Raw genomic sequence first — 21,674 nt, forward strand, 5'->3', positions numbered from 1 at the left:
ACATACTACATATGTGATTCAACTCTGGTTTAAAATATACTGTATATGATGATAAAATTTTAAAGTTATAAAGGTCTACTCAGATTAACAAAACCATAAGAAATTTACATCTAACTACTTATGTTTTTGGTAATTGTTCTAATAGATAAGTAACAACATATGTTTGATAAATAAGGTATATTTGATAATCAAGGCTTATAAATTCCTAAGGTCTACTCAGGTTCACAGTAATACTTGTTTAGCTTCTTTGTCTTTGTTCACTTTGTTAAGCTTTCACTATATGGATAAACTAAGTCATATAAAAAACTGTGATATTCTGTAATGGTACACTATAAAAAGATCAAGAAAGTTCCCAGTCTCTATAAGGACTGCATTTATAGTCTAAAGTTTACAGCATTTATGGTTTATTTTGATGCTAAAGGACCTTCAAAAAATCTTCAACTAAAAATTTTTTAAAACTCTTATATTTTTGGTTGTGAGCCTAGCCTTTAACAGCTGAGCTATCCCTCCAGCCAGGCGGATCTCTGTGAGTTCGAGGCCAGTCTGGGCTACCAAGTGAGTTCCAGGAAAGGCGCAAAGCTACACAGAGAAACCCTGTCTCGAAAAACCAAAAAAAAAAAAAAAAAAAAAAAAAAAAAAAAAAAAAAAAAAATTAAAACTCAAACTTAACAGAAAAAAGCTATAAAATCCTAACCTTATATAAGATACTAACTTACAAACTGTTCATTTAGTGACAAGCTTTATTTAACTTTAGATAGTCCTCAAACTCTTCAGAGATCTGATAAATATGGCATTTAAAATGTTTAATAAGTTTCCCATAATAGACAAAATTGCCCCCTCCTAGCTAGAACCCTTAAAGTACCCCAAGAATATAGATGTAGCATGACTCCACCTGAATTGTGGTAACGCTAATCACTGGGCAGAACTGCCCCATACCTTGCCTGCTGCCGGGGATTTGCACAAACTGGACATTTGGGGTTGATTGCCCTACTCTGCCTGGTTAAAGTAAGGCCAGTTTCCCCAAGCTCCTCGACAGGAAAAAATCTCAGACCTTGTCTGACAGCTGAAGGCCATGCTGCTATGTTTGGCAGCTGAAGGCCTATGACTACTGACCCCCACAAAGCCATGGAGACCACAGGAGCCTAAGGTAACCTCTCTAGGTAATGGGGAAGTATCTGTCATTTTAATTGACATAGAGACCTTTAGATTATATAATTTATTCCTCTTACATCTCTGATGATATTGACAAATGGTAGCTTTAACAGAAGCAAGAATACCAGCTCCTCCCCTAAGGCTCCAGCTGCCTTCTCAGTTCTCTTATGTAAAAACCAGGCTGCAGGCTTCCCTTACCTAAAGCTACTTATTGGGTCTCCAGAGAAAGACCTTGCTACCAAACTCTGAAAGGAGATAAACACACAAAACAGGTTGCAAAGTAACTTTTTACTATTCTTTTATTTACAATGAATAAAGGAATTTGCTTTACAATGACTGCTCTCAGTAGGCAACCTCCTGTGTCAAATGGTAAATGATTGGTTAAAAAAAAGTTTAAAGTTATGTAAGTTCTGAGGTCTAACAAAGTGTTCTAAGGTATATAAATACAAGTTGTAAAGGTCTGAGGATGTTAAAGCTTAAGTAAGTTGCAAGGGTCAAAAAAAAGTGTTTTAAGATATGTAAATTCAAGTTATAAAGGTCTAAGAAAATGTTTTATGGTGTGTAAGCACTATTTGTAAAGGTATAAGAAAGTGATTTAAGGTATGCAAAAAATGAGAAATGTTTCGGATTTTTGCCCCCTCTCTCTGCTGTTGTTATATTAAGACTTACAAAAGTTTTTTTTTTTTTTTTTTTTTTTTTGGTTTTTCGAGACAGGGTTTTTCTGTGTAGCTTTGCGCCTTTCCTGGAACTCACTTGGTAGTCCAGGCTGGCCTCGAACTCACAGAGATCCGCCTGGCTCTGCCTCCCGAGTGCTGGGATTAAAGGCGTGCGCCACCACCGCCCGGCAAGACTTACAAAAGTTTTAACATTAATTAATAGAGTTCTGGGGCTGGAGAGATGGCTCAGAGGTTAAGAGCACAGGCTGCTTTTCCAGTGTGTCCTGAGTTCAATTCCCAGCAACCACATGGTGGCTCCAACCATCTATAATGAGATCAGGTCCCCCCTTCTGGCCTGCAGGCATACATGCAGGCAGAACACTGTATACATAATTAATAAATAAATCAAAAAAAAAATTTAAAAAAAAATTAAAAAAAAAAAATAGAGTTCTGGTAAGCTATAAATGTAGCTCTGGTTAAGCACTAAATACTATTACCATAGTTACAAGCTCAAGATTTTAAAATTCCTTTGGTTGCTTTCTAAGTATAGACTTAAAGTGCTTCTCATTGTGCTAAAACATCTCGAGCCAATCTATATATCCAGCACTATGAAAAAAGTGTTAATGCTTTTAACCCAAATCATTTTGAGTCCCAAAGCTTCTATGACTCAAAAGTGTGAGTCTACTGCTCTTTCTACAATGTGGATTTCAGTATAGATTACAAACAGTGGTGATGCTAACATATCTAAAACTTACTTTTTTCTAAACTTAAAAAACAACAAACAAACAAACTTGTAAGCTTCCGGAAATCTACTTGAATCTACCTCTCCCAGGTCAAATGGACTCCAGATAAGTACTGTCAATTAACAGTGTGTTTCCCCACCTGCCTATTCTGTTTACTCCTGGGTGAGGGTAATTCCTCTCATCGAACTACCAGGACCATGGGCCTAAAAGTTTCAGATGTACATCTAAGAAACACTTTCCCCCTAAGCCTTAACTTTACCTTCTGTCCCCATTATATATCTGTTCTAGCAGATTTCCAATCAAAGACTGCAAACTTTCAAAACAGCCTGCACTTTCCTAGCCCAGTATGGTCCTGTAGAGCCTGGACAGTGAGTGAAACAGCCTGCTCTTCCCAGCTCCGGGCTAGCATCTTAGCTTTCTTGGGTCCCCAAAGATGCTGAAACTCCAGAGGGCAAGAATCAGTCTAAAGAGCATGACACCCTCACTCCTACCTCACCAGTCACCTTCCTATTTCCTTACCTTTTACAGTAAACAAAAAGGAGGAATGTTAGAACCACCCACATTCCAGAAACAAGTGTCCCCCCACCCCCTACCCTGCCTTCAAAAGTTGTCATTACTAAACTAAAGGTAATGCAATACATTTCTACCTCACCACTGCTGAGTATTTTCCCTTTATGTATGCTTCATTATCAAACCCCATAAAACCTCAGCTATCACAGCCTTCTCTCTCTCTCCCTCTTATCCCCTTCTCAGAGGTGGCCTTTCTGGCCTTTCCTCCCACCCCAGTAAATCTCTTGTGTGGTGTGGTTTCTTGCAGCATTCCTTGGCCCTTTCACTGCCAAACCTTACACCAACAGCTGGTATCAGTTCAAAATCACCCTCCCTGCTGACTGTAATATAAAATCCACTTGGTTTTCCACCATTTTGCTTCTCTCTGTCCCTTGAGAGTAGCCTTGGCAGTTTGATCCCAATAAACCCTTCCTTCTACCCATGAAGTGGTCCAGTTCAGTGGTATCACTGTGCCCTTGCTTACAGAAAACATTTAACAAACAAGGAAATTAAAGTAGCACATAGAAAAAAATGTTTTGAATTTGCTGATAATGTTTCATAATCAAAGATATGCAACTGAAAATAATACTTTTAATCTACAAATTAGTAAAAGAAACATTAATAGGGACAGCTAGATGGCTCACTGGATAAAAGTCCTTGATGCAAAGCCTAAGACCTGAGTTTGATCCCCAGGACCAACATTGTAGAAGGAAGAGAACGGACTCCTCCAAGTTGTCCTCTGACCTCCACATGTGTGCCATGCGCCTGCTATCTCTCTCTCTCTCTCTCTCCCTCTCTCTCTCTCACACACACACACACACACACACAGAGGAACATCAGAGGTGGGGCGAGGAATGAAGCTGAAAGGTGACCGTCTCCTTGCACATTGCACTTCTCTCTAAGAGTCATTAAGAGTGGATAAACTTGTGAAGAACTACAGCACAGGTCCAAGCTGAAGAGTGAAGAAATAGCATAAATCCTTCAGGATGACTAAAATCTTATTGACTCAATAGTGCTTAGAGTAACTGGAGTATACTGATAGGAACAAAACACTATTAAATATGTAAAGTCTCATCTATATGGGACTGATCATAGAAACTAAGGAAAGTATTTCTTAAATAATGAAAAATTCAATGCATTATTACATTTATTTATTTGGGTACATGGGGAGACTGGGGTGGGGGCGTGAGTATGCCACACGGGTGTGTGAAGGTCAGAGGACAACTTGTAGGAGTTGGTTTTTTCTTTCTATCATGTAGGTCACAAGGGGTCATGGGCTGTCAGGCTTAGTGGCAGATCCTTTACCCAATAATCCCTTTCAGTGGCCCTTTTACTATTTCTAGAACTAGAAAAAGCAAAGATATCAGTCAGATTATACAGTATAACATTGGATTTGGAAAAGAGTATTATGGAACAAAATGGATCCCAAGAACTGCATATGTGTGTGCATGTGTGTGTTTGTGTAAGCTGGTGTCTTTGGAAAGGAAGTACAATGAAAATATATGGTATTTGTGTCAGGAATCTGAGGTCTTGTGACCAAGACCTACAGAAGAGTTCTCACCCATGTCTCCATTCCCCCTACTTAGTCTCCAGGAGATTCTATGCCCAAGTGAGGAGTGTAGCAGTATTTTGTTCCTACGCTATACAAGTATTGTGTGTGTAGTGACTGGAGGTTAGAAATATCTATACTCTCCACGGCCTTGGGAACTGTCAGGGCAGCTCTCACATCACCCTTGACCATGGCCAAGACCTCCTACTTAAGCAGGTTAATGCATGCACAAGGCCCTCTATTTGGAAATGGAGAGCAGGAGTGTGAGGTTGTGGACAACTGAGCTGGTAGTTGTATTTTATGTAGTATGAAGATGTAATGCATTAGAATGACAACCTCTCAGAGTAGACAATTCAGTAGCGACCTTTGAGAGCTTTGCAGGCTGCTTGTTACCATCCTTTGTGTTCTGAAACAACTTCACTGCAACTATGCTCAAAGTGGTTCAACAGACGGAGATGGTGCTAAGGACTGCCAAGACAGAGAGGCAGGATTCTCTGAGTCCTGGAGTGACAAGCTGCCTGTGCCCTTTGGGTTAGCAGACACAATATTTGTTCTGTTCATTTACTGTCTTCAAAACTCCTTTAAGCCTCCCACAGTTGGTTTCAGACTTTTATAGCTAAAGATGGATAGCCTTTTAAGCAAGAGGTTTATGGAAGATTTAGGTATAGATGAAAAGCGTCACCTAAAAAGTCTGACTTTCAAACCAGACACATGAACTCAAAAGCAAAATGGTATTCCTAAAATTTTCCATTCATATCAAGCCAATCTTTTCCTTCTGGTCTGATTTCTTTTACCAAATTCCTTTCTTGCTTTCCTTTTTAACCAAATATGGGAGATATTTACCCAAGTGTTCCTTAAAATAAATCTGTAGAGTCTTCCAAACTTCCTGCCCAATAAGAAACTTACTTCAGCGCACTTCAGGAAAAGAATCCCATTTGCTCAGCAGAAGTATGCTTGAAGACAGAAGGAAACTGTTGAATTTCTATGAACTTGGCGCATATATATATATATATATATATATATATATATATATATATACACACACACACACACACACACACACACACACACACACATATGTATGTATATAAATAAAATCACAACCTTTTAAAAGTTTATTTGTGTGTGTGTGGGTGGAGGCTGAAAGGACAACTTTTAGTCAGTTCTTTCTTCTCACTGAGGGCTTAGAGAACCAAACTTTGCAGACATAGAGGCAAAGAGACATTAGCTGGCTTAAAGGCATCTGGCTTCTAAGTAGAATTATCATTCACTTACAGGCCTGTGTTCTGCACACCTCTCACTGTGCAAAATGCTTATCATTCATTGACTCCATAGACTAAAAGGACCAAGTACTAAGAACAACAAGGCGCAAAAGGGAATGGAGGAAGTAGTGGAGGATGTAGAACTTACCATCTTTTGGGAAGAGAATATTTGCATGTCACAATGAAAGAGGGTTTTTCTAATTTGATGCTACTGATATTTGAAGTCAGATTATTCTTTTTCTTTTCCTCCTTATTTTTAAAAATAGATTTGTATTTTATGTGTGTAAGTGTTTTGCTTGCATGTCTGTGCACCAGGTGTGTGTCTGGACCCGAGGAGGCCAGAAGAGGATATTGAATACCCTGGAACTCAAGTTACAGACATTTGTGAGTTGCCATGTGAGTGCTGGGAACTGAACCTGGGTCCTATAGAAGAGCAACAGATGTTCTTAATTGTCAAATGACTGCTCTGGCCCCTTCCTTATTTTTAACAGACAAGTAATTTTGTATTACATTCTGTGGAGGCAGAGAACTCTCTATGGTGGCAACTGTCCTGTGTACAACAGGATACTGAGCAACAAGCCTGGTCTGTACTCCTTCAATTCCCCACCCCACCCCAACATTTTTCTGAAAACTAAAAAATGTCTCCATATATTGTGCCTGGTTTAAAACAATATAATATATAAAAAAGCCTATAAAAATATGGACACGGGCTAGAAAGATGGCTCAGCAGATAAGAATGCTACTCTTTTTTTGTTTGTTTGTTTGTTTTTTGGTTTTTCGAGACAGGGTTTCTCTGTGTAGCTTTGTGCCTTTCCTGGATCTTGCGCTGTAGACCAGGCTGGCCTCGAACTCACAGAGATCCGCCTGCCTCTGCCTCCCGAGTGCTGGGATTAAAGGCGTGCGCCACCACCGCCCGGCCTGTTTGTTTGTTTTTTGAGACAGGGTTTTTCTGTACTGACAGTTCTGACTGTCCTGGAATTTGCTTTGTAAACCAGGCTGGCCTCGAACTCACAGACATCTGCTGGGATTAAAGGCATGCACCCAGCTAAGAACGCTACTCTTGTAGAAAACCTGAGTTTGATTCCCAGCACCCATGCTGGATGGCTCAACTTCCTCTAACTCCAGCTCCAAGGAATCAGAAACCTTCTTCGGGCCTCTGTGGGCATCTGCAAATAAGACACATACTTATAACTAAAAATAAATTTAAATTAAAAAAAAAAAGATTGATATAGGAAGTATCCTAAGCATTGCATAGAATGGTTCTAGGGATGCCAAAGCAATGAGCTGTAGTCATGTCACCCTGTGCCAGGATATGACAAATACCTACTTGTTTTGCTGACCAGAGGCAGCACGCTGAGGTTAAAGACTGAAATGTAAAGCAGCTAGAGCAGCCAGCTACCTTTTTTCCTTTAGTTCCATCATCCCTTTTGAAATGAGTTGAGCTGGATTAAGGACCAGACATTCAAGTATTCCGAGAAACATCTGTGAGCAAAACCCCAAATGAGAGAGGTGTGCTGAAATTAAGCACCTCTCTTCCCATCCCATACACACAGGACTCAAAAAGGACTCTGAAGCAAGCTTACTAGACTCCTAAAATGTCCTGCCTCGGGTAAAGGCTCATCTTCATAACCTGTTTCTAGAACGTCATGGCTGAAGAATTCTATACTAATTCAAGCCTCAAAGATACTGAGATGTTCTAGGACACTAAAAAGTTCTCCCTGTTTGGTCATTTGTTGTTATACATTGCCCTCTATGGCCTGTATTGCCTACTCATTCCTACTGTTACTCTGCAACAGTCACAGAGCTTAGGTGAATTCTGTGAGATGATCTTGCAGTAGAAACATAATGTCGGGTTAGTAAATTCAGATTTCAAATTTCATTCCATATTCTCAAAGATTAAGAACCCCAAAGAATTTTGTTTGTACGGGCTACAGCTATTTATATTTAGCTTTTTAGGAACTAAAACATAAAGTTAGAACACAGAGCACACAAGCACATATTCCATTACTCGTGAGAAGGATAAAGTCAGAACATACAATGACACTCTTGGAAAACTCCACCCACCACACACTTCTGAGAGGATGGAGTGAAAAAGACACATAGCACTGTAGGATACTATGGAAATAGTTCTGATCTTTTGAGTCCTGGAAAGAACTTTAGGGTCCCCTGGTCACACTTTAAACCTGAAGTGTTGGATTAACAACTACACCTGAACTGGAGAAGCCAGTGAGACAGATCCCAGAAGAGGACAGCCCTGAGCCCGTGGTATTTGTCAAAACCCATTCACCATCATGAGGCCAAAGGTACTTTGGGGGAAATTTTCTTGCCTGTCTTTTTTGTTGTGTTTTCCTTTCTTTTTTGTGTGGGGGGGAGGGGTTTGGTTTTTCAAGACAGAGTTTCCCTCTGTATCCCTGGCTGTCCTGGAACTCTGAGGACCAGATTGGCTTTGAACTCAGAGATCCACTCGCCTCTGCCCAGGCCCTTTCCTTTTCTTTTAAGCATCAACTGTTGCCATTACTGTATCACATACAGGCTTGAGTTAATATCTGGAGATATACATTTTTCCATTTCTGTTAGATTCATTTTCTTCTCCTCCATCTACTATGTGGGGAAAAAAAGAGCAGAAATAAAAGCACATTCACCTTTTAACCAAATTTTCTGTTTTGAACCACAGGCTATTGTCAGTGCTGCTGGTTACCCTCCAGAACATGACAGCAGGAACCTATTGCTGAAGCCACCACATCCTTGAGTTAGAACATAGAGAAATATGGACAGTATCATCTAGAAGCATCCTCTCTACTGGCTAGTTTTCAGAGCACTGGAAGATGCTATGTGTACTACAGGAAGAGAAGTGTAATCATCAATCTCACCCAACTGTGAACCCTGTGAGTTACAACAATATGCAATAGTGGTGTTCATGTTATGAGAGTGATAAATGGATTTAAGGTCCCACTCCAGGAGATGGAACCCATACCTGACACTGTCAACAAAGCCAAGAACCCATAGATAGGTGGGTTATGGACCCTAAGGGAAAACCTACTAACATTATTCTACTAAATGGACACAGCAATAAAATACTTCCTAATGACTTACTGCTACCCCATAGATCAGTGCATGTCTCGGCCCTCATAAGAGAAGCTGCTTCTTATGATAGATGCAATTAACTCAGAGAGACCCACAATAGGTTGACATAGAGAGAATAAGAGACTTCAGAGCTCTCAGTCCTAAATGGGATGTCTATATTACACACATTCTCTCAAGGCTCAGGGATCTATTTGGAAGAGGAGGCTGAAAGACTGTTAAGAGCCACTGTGGTGGATGACTTCAAGAAAACGATTTTCCAAGTACAACAGGCAGATGGACATATAAACTCTTAATGATTATGATAACATGCATAAGACCTGCAAAAATTCAAGCCAGATAAAACCCTGGCATGGAAGAATGGAGGTGGGTGTGAAGTCCCATCTCTGCCCCAGGAACTTTTGACATCTTGATTGCTGCTGGAAGAGGGAGAATCAGCTTTCTTTAATGGTGTGGTACCTGGTATATTGATTGATCCCACTCCAGGGCAGACCTCATGCTCAGGAGAAGTAGATCAACACAAACTGGACTCAATGGGGGAGAGCGTAAGAGAGTGAGAGAAAGAGAAAACTTGAGTTGGGTGTTAGGGAGATAGGGGATAATCTGGACGAGTTGGGGAAGAGGGATACATATGATCAAAATTCACTATATGATATTCTCAGAGAATTATTATTTTTTTTAAAAAAAGGAAGGCACTTTGTTAACCAGAACAACAAAAACCACAAACAAACTGTCTATTTTGAGAGCTGCAGTCTGAAAGACAGGGAAGACACTTTCCCTGTAAAGACTAATATACAGAGGAGGATGGGGCTTTCCCATTTCTGTCTCCTTTTTTTCTGTATACAAGAACTCAGAAGTATCAGTCATTCCTTCATGGGGCTACACTTTATTACTTCAGGAACAAAAACTCAGCACTGCTGCTGTTGTTGCTACTTTGTTGTGCTTTGTTTTGTTTAGTGAGACAAGGCCTCACTTTGGAGCCTAGGCTGACCTGGGATTTATTATGCTGTCCATGCTCACCTCAAACTCATAATGATCCACTTATCTCAGTTTCTCAACTATTGGGATTCCAGGCACAAACCAACATACCCCACCTCGTTATTATAATTATTTATACCTACTGCCATCTACTTCATATACTGTAAAATTATTTAAGAGATACCACATTTTATTTGGGTAAAATATATGTAATGTAAAATTTAATTAAGTGCACAGGACAGCAGCATGAAATACATTCACTTTGTCAATCATGGCCATCAATAACCTCCAGAACCTTTTCATCTTTCCAAACTCAAAATTTCCACCTACTTTTTAAAAAAAGCCTTTATGCTCCTGGATCCCAGAATCTGGCAACCATTTTCTTCACTCTGCCTTTCTGGATTTCACTATAAAAGCAATATAACTTTGGATGCTAAAAGAAACAGAAGGATGTTAAGGGAAGGAGAGAGAGAGAGAGAGAGCGCAAGAAAATAGAGGTAAAGAAAGCCATTTTGTTTAGTATATTCATTCGTGCTAGGAACACTGACCAACAGTAGACGCCCTCTCTCCTTTAGACCCTGCTCCTATTTAGAGAGGTTGGAACATGCAAAAGAGTGAGTGACTGCAGGGGTCACAGAGCTTGAGAGGGTGGAAACTAGGTTGAAATTAGGTTCTAACTTGGTGGTAGAGTGCTTGCATAGCATGTGGGAGACCCTAGTTTCAATCCTCAGTATAAAAAACAGTTACAACTGGGGTTTAAACCTTGATTAAAGGAAAACATCTCTTGGCTCCTACTTCTGGTTATCTTGGTCACCAGGTGTATGAGAAACAGAAAACTAAAGCAGCAGGATTTTCACTTTTCTTTGCAATGCCGTTTCTGAGACTCTGCTCTGGCTGAGGGAACAGCCTGAGCCCAGGGTGCAGTTCTCTCTCTATCAGCCTTCACCCTTGGTTTCCCTGTAGTTCAGCAGGAGGGCAGTTTTTAGAACAGTTCTGCTCCTCATGGCACAGCAGGTTTCTTCTTCCCTGTCACTCTGGGCTATTCAGTCTCTGCACTGCATGTGCAAATGGAACAGGGCAGAGGCAAACACGACTCCTCAGCAACTCCACTGGCTAAAACTGATAGATGTGTGAGCCTACTCAGTTCCCTAAGACACGCTGTGGCAAAGGGTACCTGATCTTCTCTGTCCAGCCTAGATGCCACTGCCAAGGCAGCACCCCCAGGGCCAGATCTTATGATGATAGTCATTCTATTAGAATCCTTTAGTAGCTCATGAAGACCAAATTCCTCAACCCGAAAGCTTTATTCCTCAGCAACTTTCCACACCCCTGGAGAACCTCTGTTCTCCCCCATCTCCTGCTTTCATAGTCCATTTTGCTTGGCATCCCTTCAGTAACCAAGGCCACATCCATATACAGATCTCTACTACGCAAACACATGTAACCCAAGTCTTCTCTCAATAGACCCAACTTCAGGCAACCTGGTACTGAGACCACCACCCACCAGCTTGTGACAACATTCTTGACTTAGCAACTACAGGTGCCTGCATAGGGATAGCAGCCCAGCACTACCCCAGTCCTTAGCCCTCTAAAGAAAACATTTTCTTCTTACCTTCATACATGACAAGGTAAGACAGGCTTAATTCCATAGTGTGCTTTCAGCCCCAGAGAACAGCTGACCAACCTCAAGAGTGCCTGATTTGAGATGGGCCAATGAATCCCCTTCTTGGACTCTTTTAGACTTAAAACCAGGAATGCTAGGGTTGTATCTCCCACTGAGTAGGCAGGATGGGGGGTGGGGGTGGGTGGGTGGAGATAAAGCAGCTCTACAAAGAGATCCGAGGAAGGGGCTGCTGACTCGGTGTGGAGTGGCAGTACCAGATGTAGGTTCTGTGATATTGCTCATCTTTAGAGCCAATCCCTTGTCTGTGGAGAGTTGTGATTCTACCATGTAGAAACACCAGTCTGGACCATACCTGGGTGATACTGAAAGCAGCTGGTGTTTATTATCTAGAAGACTGGCCGAGACAAGAGGAGTCAAGAGAAGTCAACACTGCTGAAGCCCAGAATAGTTCTGGTTCAGCTTCAGGCTCTTGGGAGCTCTGTGATCTCAGATGTGAAGAAGCTCACTAGGCCTCAGTTTTCTGACCGTAACATGGAAATGTAGACAAGGTGTCAATGTGATAAGCAAAGACATCTACAGCTCCTAGCAGGCGGTAAGCACCCACCCAGGATAGCTGCTTCTGCACTCACCCAATGCTATAATGAGCCAGGTTCTGAGCTAAGTGCTCTGCTAACACCTCACAGCCCTACAGCAACCAGAAAAGCAGTGCTTTACAAAGGAGCAAGGCACCAAGAACTGAAGTTGCCTTTCTAAGGTCACTCAGCCAAGGTGGCATTTATTACATAAAATCCTCTAAATATCCTTTCATTAACTTCCCCATACCGTCTTCTGAAGCACTGGACACAGGCAGGCCCAGGCCTGCTGGATGTACTGTATTTCAAAAAGCAAGCACAGAATTGGTCTACCTGGGGCTTGGGGCTTATCCAGCCTGGAATTTCAGAATTCAGGCTAAGCAAATTCTGCTGGAAACTCTAGTACATCATGTGTGTCCCGACATGAGAGTCTCCACGAATTTGATGGGTCATAAATAGTCAAATTAAGATGAAGCTCTTAAATTCTTTGCAGCCCTGTAAGATGCTTAATAAACACTACAAAGCTGAAGAGCTGAAATGCCTGAGGCATACAGAATCTTGCACTTTGGGAATGATTTAAGACCCTTCTCAAAAGTAAGCTGTCCCCAAATGTCAATCCCACTGTTTCCACAGGGTTCAATCTTTCAGATCTGTAATAAGGGTATTAGGGAAGATTCTAACCATGATCCAGAAGCTCAGGGTATCAGATAGACAAGGTCCCAGAACAGCATCTCTACACTAAGTGCAAAAGAAACCACCCAACGGTAGCAGAGGTTTACCTGAGCCTGGCCTGAAGTGGGGCTTAGTTAGGTGTCCTGGCCTGCTTCTTCCCTGTGGAGTTTATCCTTACCCCAGCTCTACCCACCTAGCTGACTTGTCTGTACCTTCTATAGAACTAAAAAGATTAGAAGAATGTGATCATAAATTATTTTTCTCTCATGAGTTTAAAGTGCTGAAACTCAAAACCCCTTGGTAATAAACCAAGGTAATGATTTTTTTTTTTAAATAAAACTTAATTTGAACTCCTAGAGAGGCATTTATGTTTTTTAAAATCTTTGGGGTTTCAGCTCATGATTTTCTGTGGGCAGGAGAGGTCTGTGTCTAGCCCTTCTGGTTTCCGATAGGCTTTTCTGTGGTGACAGAGACAAGTTTCCACATCCATTCACAGCAGTTTTGCACCCCCACCTGCACACTAGGCTGGCTGTTGTGTTCTTCCTATGCCTTTTAACTTCTTTCTCTTTACTGTGGTGCTGGTGATGGAACCCAGGGCCTCATACATGCTAGGCGGGAGGGAGCTCTACCACCAAGCTACACTCCCAGTCCACTTCCTATGCCTCTGTGTTTCTCCTTGCCTTCAACTCCTTGCCATAGTCTTTGAAAGCCAAGAAACAGAAGGAAAATCATTCTGTCTACAGGGGAATGGCGTGCTGAGCTGCTGGAAGGATTGCTGTGCTTTCTCTCACATCGGAGTCCTTCTGTTTCTACCCTTGGGAAACCATAAAAGTAGAAAACAGAGTTGGCAAAGTTAATGAACTTTATGTTGTGAAAAAGAAGGAGGAGGAAGAAAAAGGAAAAAGAGGAAGAAGAGGATTCATCACATCTCCTCTACCAACCCATGTTTAAAGCAAACAGTAAACCATCTTATTTGTCTGGCCCAGTCATCTTTATTAATGATTTTATTCAGATGCCAATTCTTAAGGCAAACAGCAAATATGTGCTGCCTTGTACAGTCCTCCCAGTCCGAGCCTTGCCCAACAGAAATAAACTGCTGCTCTTAGGAAGGTAGAGCCACATGCTAAGCTCCTAGTCCCCCACATTCAATAACCATTTCATGAAGAGTAAACACAAGAAGTGCTCCATGATTCAATACATATCTAAGGTTTCTATTCCCTTGGCTTCCTAGACCAGCAGGCCAAACCATATAAAACTCACCAAGTAAACCATGGTTCAGTTGATTCAGGCAGTGGAGGAAACAGTTTGATTCTGAGTGACTTCAACAAATGCCTGTCACTAAACTGTCTGAGGACAATAAAGGTTATACTTTGGGCCCTGTTACAACCCATTTATAGACACAAGAGATGGAGCCCCACAGGGCTGGGGAAAACAAATGAAGCCAGTAAGCTAAGCATGGTGCAGCAGCAGCTTAAGCAAAGCAGAATCAAATGGCACATTTGAAGCAGACACCCACAAGGAGAGCACTGTTCCTACACTTTGGATGTAGCTGGCACTTCTCCTAAGAAACACTAACTCTCAAGAGAGTTACTGCTCCTAACCATCATTAAACAGCTCTGGTCAACTACTAAAATGATCAAGTATCAAGGCTGAGCCACCTCAAACACCTTGATTCAACTTAGTGAACCATAAACCAAACAGGCTATAATTTGTATTAGTTTTTCTCCTCCAATGAAAGGGCAGGAAAACGTGACAAGAGTCGTGGAGCTTCTCAAAAAGCAAATTAGGCTTCTGAGGGTCTCCATGACTAAAGACCTCTTAGGAGTGGCTGGCAAGAAACTCTTTACGTTTGGTGAGGGCTCCCTGCACCAGTGCCACCTCTTCTCTGGCCTGGATATCCAAGAGAGCCTCAGCTTCCAGGAACAGGACTCAGTTATCTTCCCAGGGTACACAGATCTGCAGCTTTGGGGACCAGAAAATGTCTAGGCAGTAAGACTACTCTTAGGGACTACCTTTCCCCTAACCAAAACTTCAAATTACTTTCACAAAACCTTTTCTTTTAACAAAATGATCCACTTTAAAACAGATTATGACCTATCAGATTAAAAGTTCCTGAAAGATGGATTTCCAAAGCAAATTTATTTCTATCTTACACTGTAGTCAGAAGTTATACTGACCTGAGCAGCTAAAAAGCTTTTGTTTTGTTTGCTAGTGATTCTAAATGTGTGCCAACAGCCAATAGTGGCACATGAGGCACCAGGCATTGTATCTCACCTCATCTCCTGGTCACCTGTGAGGTAAGTTCTAATGCAGGGTCATAATTGCTGTCCGCTGTTCTGAAACCAAGGAAACTCTAAATTCTAGGAGTTTTTCCATAATGTACTTGGCAACAAAAATTAATGAACCTGAACTCATTTGGAGGCAAAGCAGCTGCAGGCTAACAGGAGTCTATTTAGAGTTTAGTTATCCCACTTAATGTGAATATCCATATGATTTGCTACACACATAAGAATATGTGTGATTACTGAGTATGGTCCTAGGTCCCCAAGGTTACTTAATAGACAATAAATACACCTTAATACTTCCCCAAACTTCCCAAATCTTAGGTCTAAAACATCTGGCCCCAAAGGTGTAAAATACAGTACTATGGTTTCTAGTATCAACCCATTTCACAGAGAAGAAGCTGAGACTCTTAGAGAGAGCAACTTGCCCAAGGCCACGCAGCAGGCAGGAGTAGAGCAGACTCGGAATGCTATGCCAGCATGACTCTTCTCCAGAACCAGTTATTTGAAACTCAGGAAAACATTTAAGTGAAAAACACCAACCATAATGGCAGTGACACAGAAGGTCTGGTGCTTACCTTGCCCAGTACAGTAAGACATGGTTTGGGGTCCAATTCTGGCTGTTCGAGCTTCACCACTCCTACCCAGCCATATTCATACAAGTCCTCTTCATCATTGTTATTACACAGGCCCAGTGGGTGCATCTAAGAGACAAAGTGGAAAGAAAATGTCAACAGGCTGGCCACAGACTGGCTTGACTCCCTTTGTGCATTTCTCATTGTATACTAAGCCAAAGCTACCTCAAAACTTTAAACTTTAAGGCAGGGATCGTTTTTCAATCCACGGAGAATTCCATTTCATTACAATGAACTGAGCACTGGGGAGAACACAAAACTACTAGAAATAGATATTATAAGGACTGGAGAAAGAACTTAACAGTAAAGAGCATTGGCTGTTCTTCCAGAGGACCCAGGTTTAACTCCCAACATGCACATGGCGGTTCACAACTATCTATGACTCTGGTTCCAAAGGATCTGATGCCCTCTTCTGGCCTCCATAAGCACCAGCCCTGCATGTGCTACACAGATACATGCAAACAAAATATCCAGACCCATAAAAGTTAAATAAAGATATATATGTGTATATATGCACACATTCATGTGTGTGCACATTTGTAGATGCATATGAAGGCCAGAGGTTGACGTCAAATGTCTTCTCAATCTCTCTCTCTCCACCTTATTTTTTGAGACAGAGTCTTGAAGTAAACCTGGAGCTTTTCAATTTGGCTAGAGTGGCTGGCCAGTAAGTCTCGGGGATCCTCCTGTCTCTGCCTACCCAGTACTGGCATCACGCATGTATACGACCACACTTGGTTTTCACACGGTACTGAGGACTGAATTCCAGTCCTCATGCTTGCACAGCAAGCACTTTATGGACTGAGTCAAGTCTTCAGCCCCTATAAATATATTTTATGGGTGCTACCTCTCTGCCTTGAAAGTAATGGTTGTCCCAAGATGGAAGCTACCTAACAAGAGGTAAGAAGAGAAAGAACCTCATATAAACGGCAATCTAAATTGCTATAAAATATCATAAATCTAACACTAAGCAATCATAAATGAAACTAACTAGGATAGTATCCCGTTTGGCTTCTAGATCTCAAGGTCACATTAACTTATCCATGAGTGCCGAGAGACATATTCAGGACTTTATGAGAGAACTGGAAATGCGGCAAACTATCAATATAATTAGCAGGCTAGTTAAAGACTACAAATGGTTATTGGGAAATAGATGCCATTCTTGGAGGTCTTTTCAAAATCTACACAGCACACACACACAACACCCCCCACCCCCCAAAAAAAACAACTAGGTAGAGGAGCATCAGCTTATTTTCTCATATAAAAGTCTGGAAACAACAGAAATTCCTAAGGTCTATTCTCATAGTTCTAGCATTGACTTGTATCAGGCTATTCTGTAGTAATTTCTTCCCAGGTTCCTTAAGACGAAGTAAGTTCTAAAAGAAAGCATATTAAAACTCAGAAGTTCTAGGGCTGGAGATTTGGCTCAGTGGTTAGGTTACTTGTTGCTCCTACAAAGGACCAGGGTTTAATTCTCAGCATCCACACAGCAGTACACAATCATCCTTAACATAGTTGCTGGGGATCAACATCCTCTTGTGGTCTCTGTGGACATACACATGGTTTAAAACATAGATGTACATAATATAAAACTAGATCTTCAAAATAAAAAAAAAGACTCAAATGTTTTAAAGGCAAGAACATTAAGATTCAGGATGTAATCTTTAGAGTCTCAGGAAGTCCATGAAATTGACCAAATGCACAAGGCACCTCCCTCTCCAAGCTTATGTAAGTCATAAAGACTACCAAGGACAAAGAGATCAACCACGCTGCCTAGAAGAAGCAGATCTGCCAAGCTTCCTGGAAGAGTCCCAGACTAGCTAAGTAGCCTGACAAAGACACTTCTGACCAGGCGAGTTGCCTGCAAGTCAAGCACTGTGCTCCAGGATTCCAGCTTTTGTCAGTCATCATCCATGCTGGGGTGGCTTTGGTGATGCAGCTGTCTTTAAGTCATTCCTGCTCCTGTAAGCGGCACCAATAAACTCACTGGTTTGTCAACATGGACCTAAGTGGCATTTGTGCTTTGGTCTGTCCCTGATTCTCTACCGGGGGTGAGCAGACATTTGTTTAAGACTCTCTAAGGAATAGTGTAACATACCACAGTCTCCAGAACCCAAGAGCAATCTGGAAAGAGAAAATTCTCATAATTTTCCAAGTTATAAGCCTAGCTTTTTAATATTTATTTTTTTATTTATATGTGTACAAGTGGTTTGCTAGCATGTACATCTGTACACTCGGTGTGTGCTTGGTCTCCTCAGAGGTCAGAAGAGGGAGTCAGATCCCCTGGAACTGGAGTTACAGATGATTGTGTGCTACCATGTGGGTGCTGGGAGTTAAACTCAGGTCCTCTAGAAGAGCATCTAATGATCTTAACTGCTGATCCATCTCTCCAGTCTGATGTGCTAAACTCTTCAGTTGAAGAAATATATTTAGGTTAGTATTAAGCACCTTCTAGGACACACCTTTAATCCCAGCACTTGGGAAGCAGAGGAAGGTGGATCTCTTGTGAGTTTGAGGTCAGGCTGGTATACCTAGTGAGTTCCAGGACAGCCAGGGCTGCATATATAGTGAGACCCTGTTTGCGGAAAAACAAAACAAAACAAAGAACCTTCTAGGTTCCACTATAGAACCCACTATAGATAAGATAATAGCCCCAAAGTCATCCATATCCTAACCTTCAGACATAGGAATTTACCTTATACAGTAAGACACTCTGACAGATGTGACTAAGCATGATGCGATGAAGATTTCCTGGACTCTCCAGGTAGGCTAGTGTATCAACATCAGTGTTGTTCTAAGCCAGCAGACCTGTAATAACTTGTAGCAGCAAATAGAAAGCTAATGCATATTATTCCTGACTTATTTTACACGTGAAAACAAAAGTTCAAGGTAAATGACCTTGTTTTCCAAGACAACATAGGCAAGCAAGTACACTCAGCCCAATGGTTCCGCGGTGACTTCCCACTCTACCCACTTGTTCTGGGCCCCTTCCTCTGAGAGCTAACCACCTGAGACAGAAAACACTAAAAGAGAAAAATCTTCAGAAAAAAAAAGGTTTCTAGCTTTAAACTGGTTATAGTCAAGGGCAATGTGCTATTTAATGTGGGCAGCAAGAGGAGCTAAGCTGCTGAGAGTGGGAGGTGTGTGTGAAGCTGCAGGGCCTCAGAGCAAACTCTGAAGGAAGAGTAGGACTAATCATTCCAAACTCCGCAAAGAGGTGCAAAAGACAGAGAGGAAGAATGAGACCAGACTGACCAGTCATATAAAAAGTCATAGTCTACAACAAAACAAAGAAAAGGGCTTAAAAATTAGAACAGAGTTTGGATATCAAGATAGTATCAGAGTTTCAAGCAGTAAATGCCACACTGAAGACAAGCAGCACTGAAGCAAATGGGTGACACACTTTCCGTGCAGTGATATGTCTGATCTCCAGAGATGGCAATGGGGGGACAGACTAGAGATTCTTGGAATCCAACTTCTATGCAATAGTGTGAAAGGGATTGCAGAGCCCACGGGGCAAGTGAGAGGTCTGAGGGTGCTAAAGGGGCTGTCAGCAGCTGTCTCTGTAGCTAGTGAGTACCCACCCCCTGGGATTTCCAAGACAAAGTCCCTATTTCCTTGTGAGTCCTCATTTCAGAGTTTTTCCTGTAAGACCAGTGAGGGTTCTGCAGCAAGGCAGACAGTACAACCTTCCCTTTAGGAGGCCCCTGTAGGACTTAGCCCATCCTGAAATGTCCTATTATTAAATCAAAGTAGCCTAAAATGCCAAGCCCTCCTACAGCACAAGAGGATGAACAAGGATCACCAAGTTGTACCAACAATTCAGTCACCTATGACTTTCAGGAAAAGGTGAGACTCAGCTAAACTCAGGCCAGCTTCAGCTTCCCAAAGTCTCAGGTCAAGTCATTGCAATAGCAAGCACATTTGTGACACTGTTTTACTGTATTCCATGGAACTTCTACTTATGTGGGCTGGAGGTTTCCAGATAACCACATAGTTACTTAAAACACCTATGGGGTTTGGTCAGTGATAGAGAACAGCTTTGAAAGAGCAGGAGAATGCAGACCTAAGAGCTGGGTCTTTGTCAAAACTTCACTAAAGAGAACCCAACAGATACGGCAAAACACGCATAAGTCCATTCATATAAAATGTTAATAATAATAATAATAAGGCAAATAAAGAGACTGGAAGCAAATTAGTGGTTATCCGGGGCTTGGAAGTGATAAGAAGAGGCTGCTTCATGGGTATAACATCCCTCTATGTAGCCCTAGCTGTCCTGGAACCCACAGAGATCTGCCTGCCTCTGCTATGATTAAAGTCATGCACCATCATGCCTGGAACTAAATGCTTTAAAATGGTAGGGGTTTTTTGTTTTGGTTTTGTTTTGTTGTTGTTGTTTGTTTGTTTGTTTTGGTTTTTTGAGACAGGGTTTCTGTGTAGCCCTGGCTGTCCTGGAACTCACTCTGTAGACCATGCTGGCCTCAAACTCACAGAGATTCACCTGCCTCTGCCTCCTAAGTGCTAGGATTAAAGATGTGTGCCACCACAACTGACCAAAAATGGTAGGTTTTAACCAAGCAATTGTTTACTCAAAAAGGACTTGTTGGCCTACTTCTGTCCTTGGTAAATGTGGGTATCTAGTGTAGGGTAATGTGGTTTGAATCCTTCCAGAACATAAGCCAAGTATAAAGGACCTTCAGCAATTGTGTCCTGGCCCCACAAGATGAACAACAGGGGTAAATAACACAGAGAAGCACTTCACAGGATCTCAGGATCAACATTTGTAAACTGAAACTCCACAGAGGCTATGGTTTCTCTCTCTCTCTCTCTCTCTCTCTCTCTCTCTCTTCCTCTTTGTGTGTGTGTGTGAATGTATGTGCATGAACACCCTGGGGATCAATCCAGGGCCTCAAACATACTAGCCAAGTGCACCAAAACAAACTTACTTATTTATTTAATTATCATTCACTTGTTTGCTTAGTTAGTTTGCTTGTTTATTAATTGTAAGTCTGGAACAGTCTGTTAATTTTCCCAAGCTGGTCTTGAACTTGTTATCCTCCTGTCTCATCTTCTAAATAGCTGAGACTGCAGGAATATGCCATCATATTCAGCTATTAAAAAGGAGGGTGAGGTGGATTTAACTATTGCTAAATCCATCATTTCCTTTGTTCCTACGATTGCTTTGTGCTTAATTAATATAACCATGTTGTTCCATGGAACACATCTTGAGAACACATTGGGAGGGAGAACATATACACACTGAGAGACTAAATCTGATACAAGACAAAGCTAAATAGCCTCAAATACTGAAGAACCAACCATGACTCAAGAGTAAAAGGTAGAGAGTGGGGAGACACACACACACACACACACACACACACACACACACACACACACACACACGGACAGCAAATAGGAGGGAGGGGATAATAAGAACGGGAACCAGGAGCAGCAGAAGCCACTATGAAAATGGGGACCTAGCTGGGCGGTGGTGGCGGCGCACGCCTTTAATCCCAGCACTCGGGAGGCAGAGCCAGGCGGATCTCTGTGAGTTCGAGGCCAGCCTGGGCTACCAAGTGAGTTCCAGGAAAGGCGCAAAGCTACACAGAGAAACCCTGTCTCAAGGAGAAAAAAAAAGAAAAAAAAAAAAAAAGAAAAAAGAAAATGGGGACCTAACATTAAGCAAGGTGTGTCAAGAGCATGTGCCTAGGTATGCAGAAATGTGAACTATGTTAGGTTCTGTCAGGCCAGCACTCTGGAAAAAACTTCCTACTAGGCTGGATCTCACCTCCTTTCACTCTTCTAAGACTCCTTATCAGACAGAGTTTCTTGATGACACTGGGGCAACTGTTGGCAGCTTAATACATCAGCCCTGTCAAGGCTGTCGACTATTAAATAGTATCAAAACCTTCAAAAGCA

At 41.8% G+C, this 21,674-nt stretch overlaps 1 protein-coding gene across 3 annotated transcripts in view; it reads right to left on the reverse strand.

Annotated features, from left to right (window-relative positions):
* Window positions 1-21,674, reverse strand: part of LOC128108180 (kremen protein 1) — a 261,267-nt gene that overhangs the window by 155,250 nt on the left and 84,343 nt on the right. For all 3 annotated transcript variants that reach the window (XM_052734399.1, XM_052734398.1, XM_052734401.1), the window contains exon 2: window positions 15,699-15,824. In XM_052734399.1, coding sequence (XP_052590359.1) covers window positions 15,699-15,824 — 126 coding nt within the window. The remainder of the gene's footprint in view (window positions 1-15,698; window positions 15,825-21,674) is intronic.

This window comes from Peromyscus californicus, unplaced genomic scaffold, assembly GCF_007827085.1.
Source record: "Peromyscus californicus insignis strain IS unplaced genomic scaffold, ASM782708v3 Scaffold_13__1_contigs__length_99412109, whole genome shotgun sequence".
Lineage (NCBI taxonomy): Eukaryota > Metazoa > Chordata > Mammalia > Rodentia > Cricetidae > Peromyscus > Peromyscus californicus.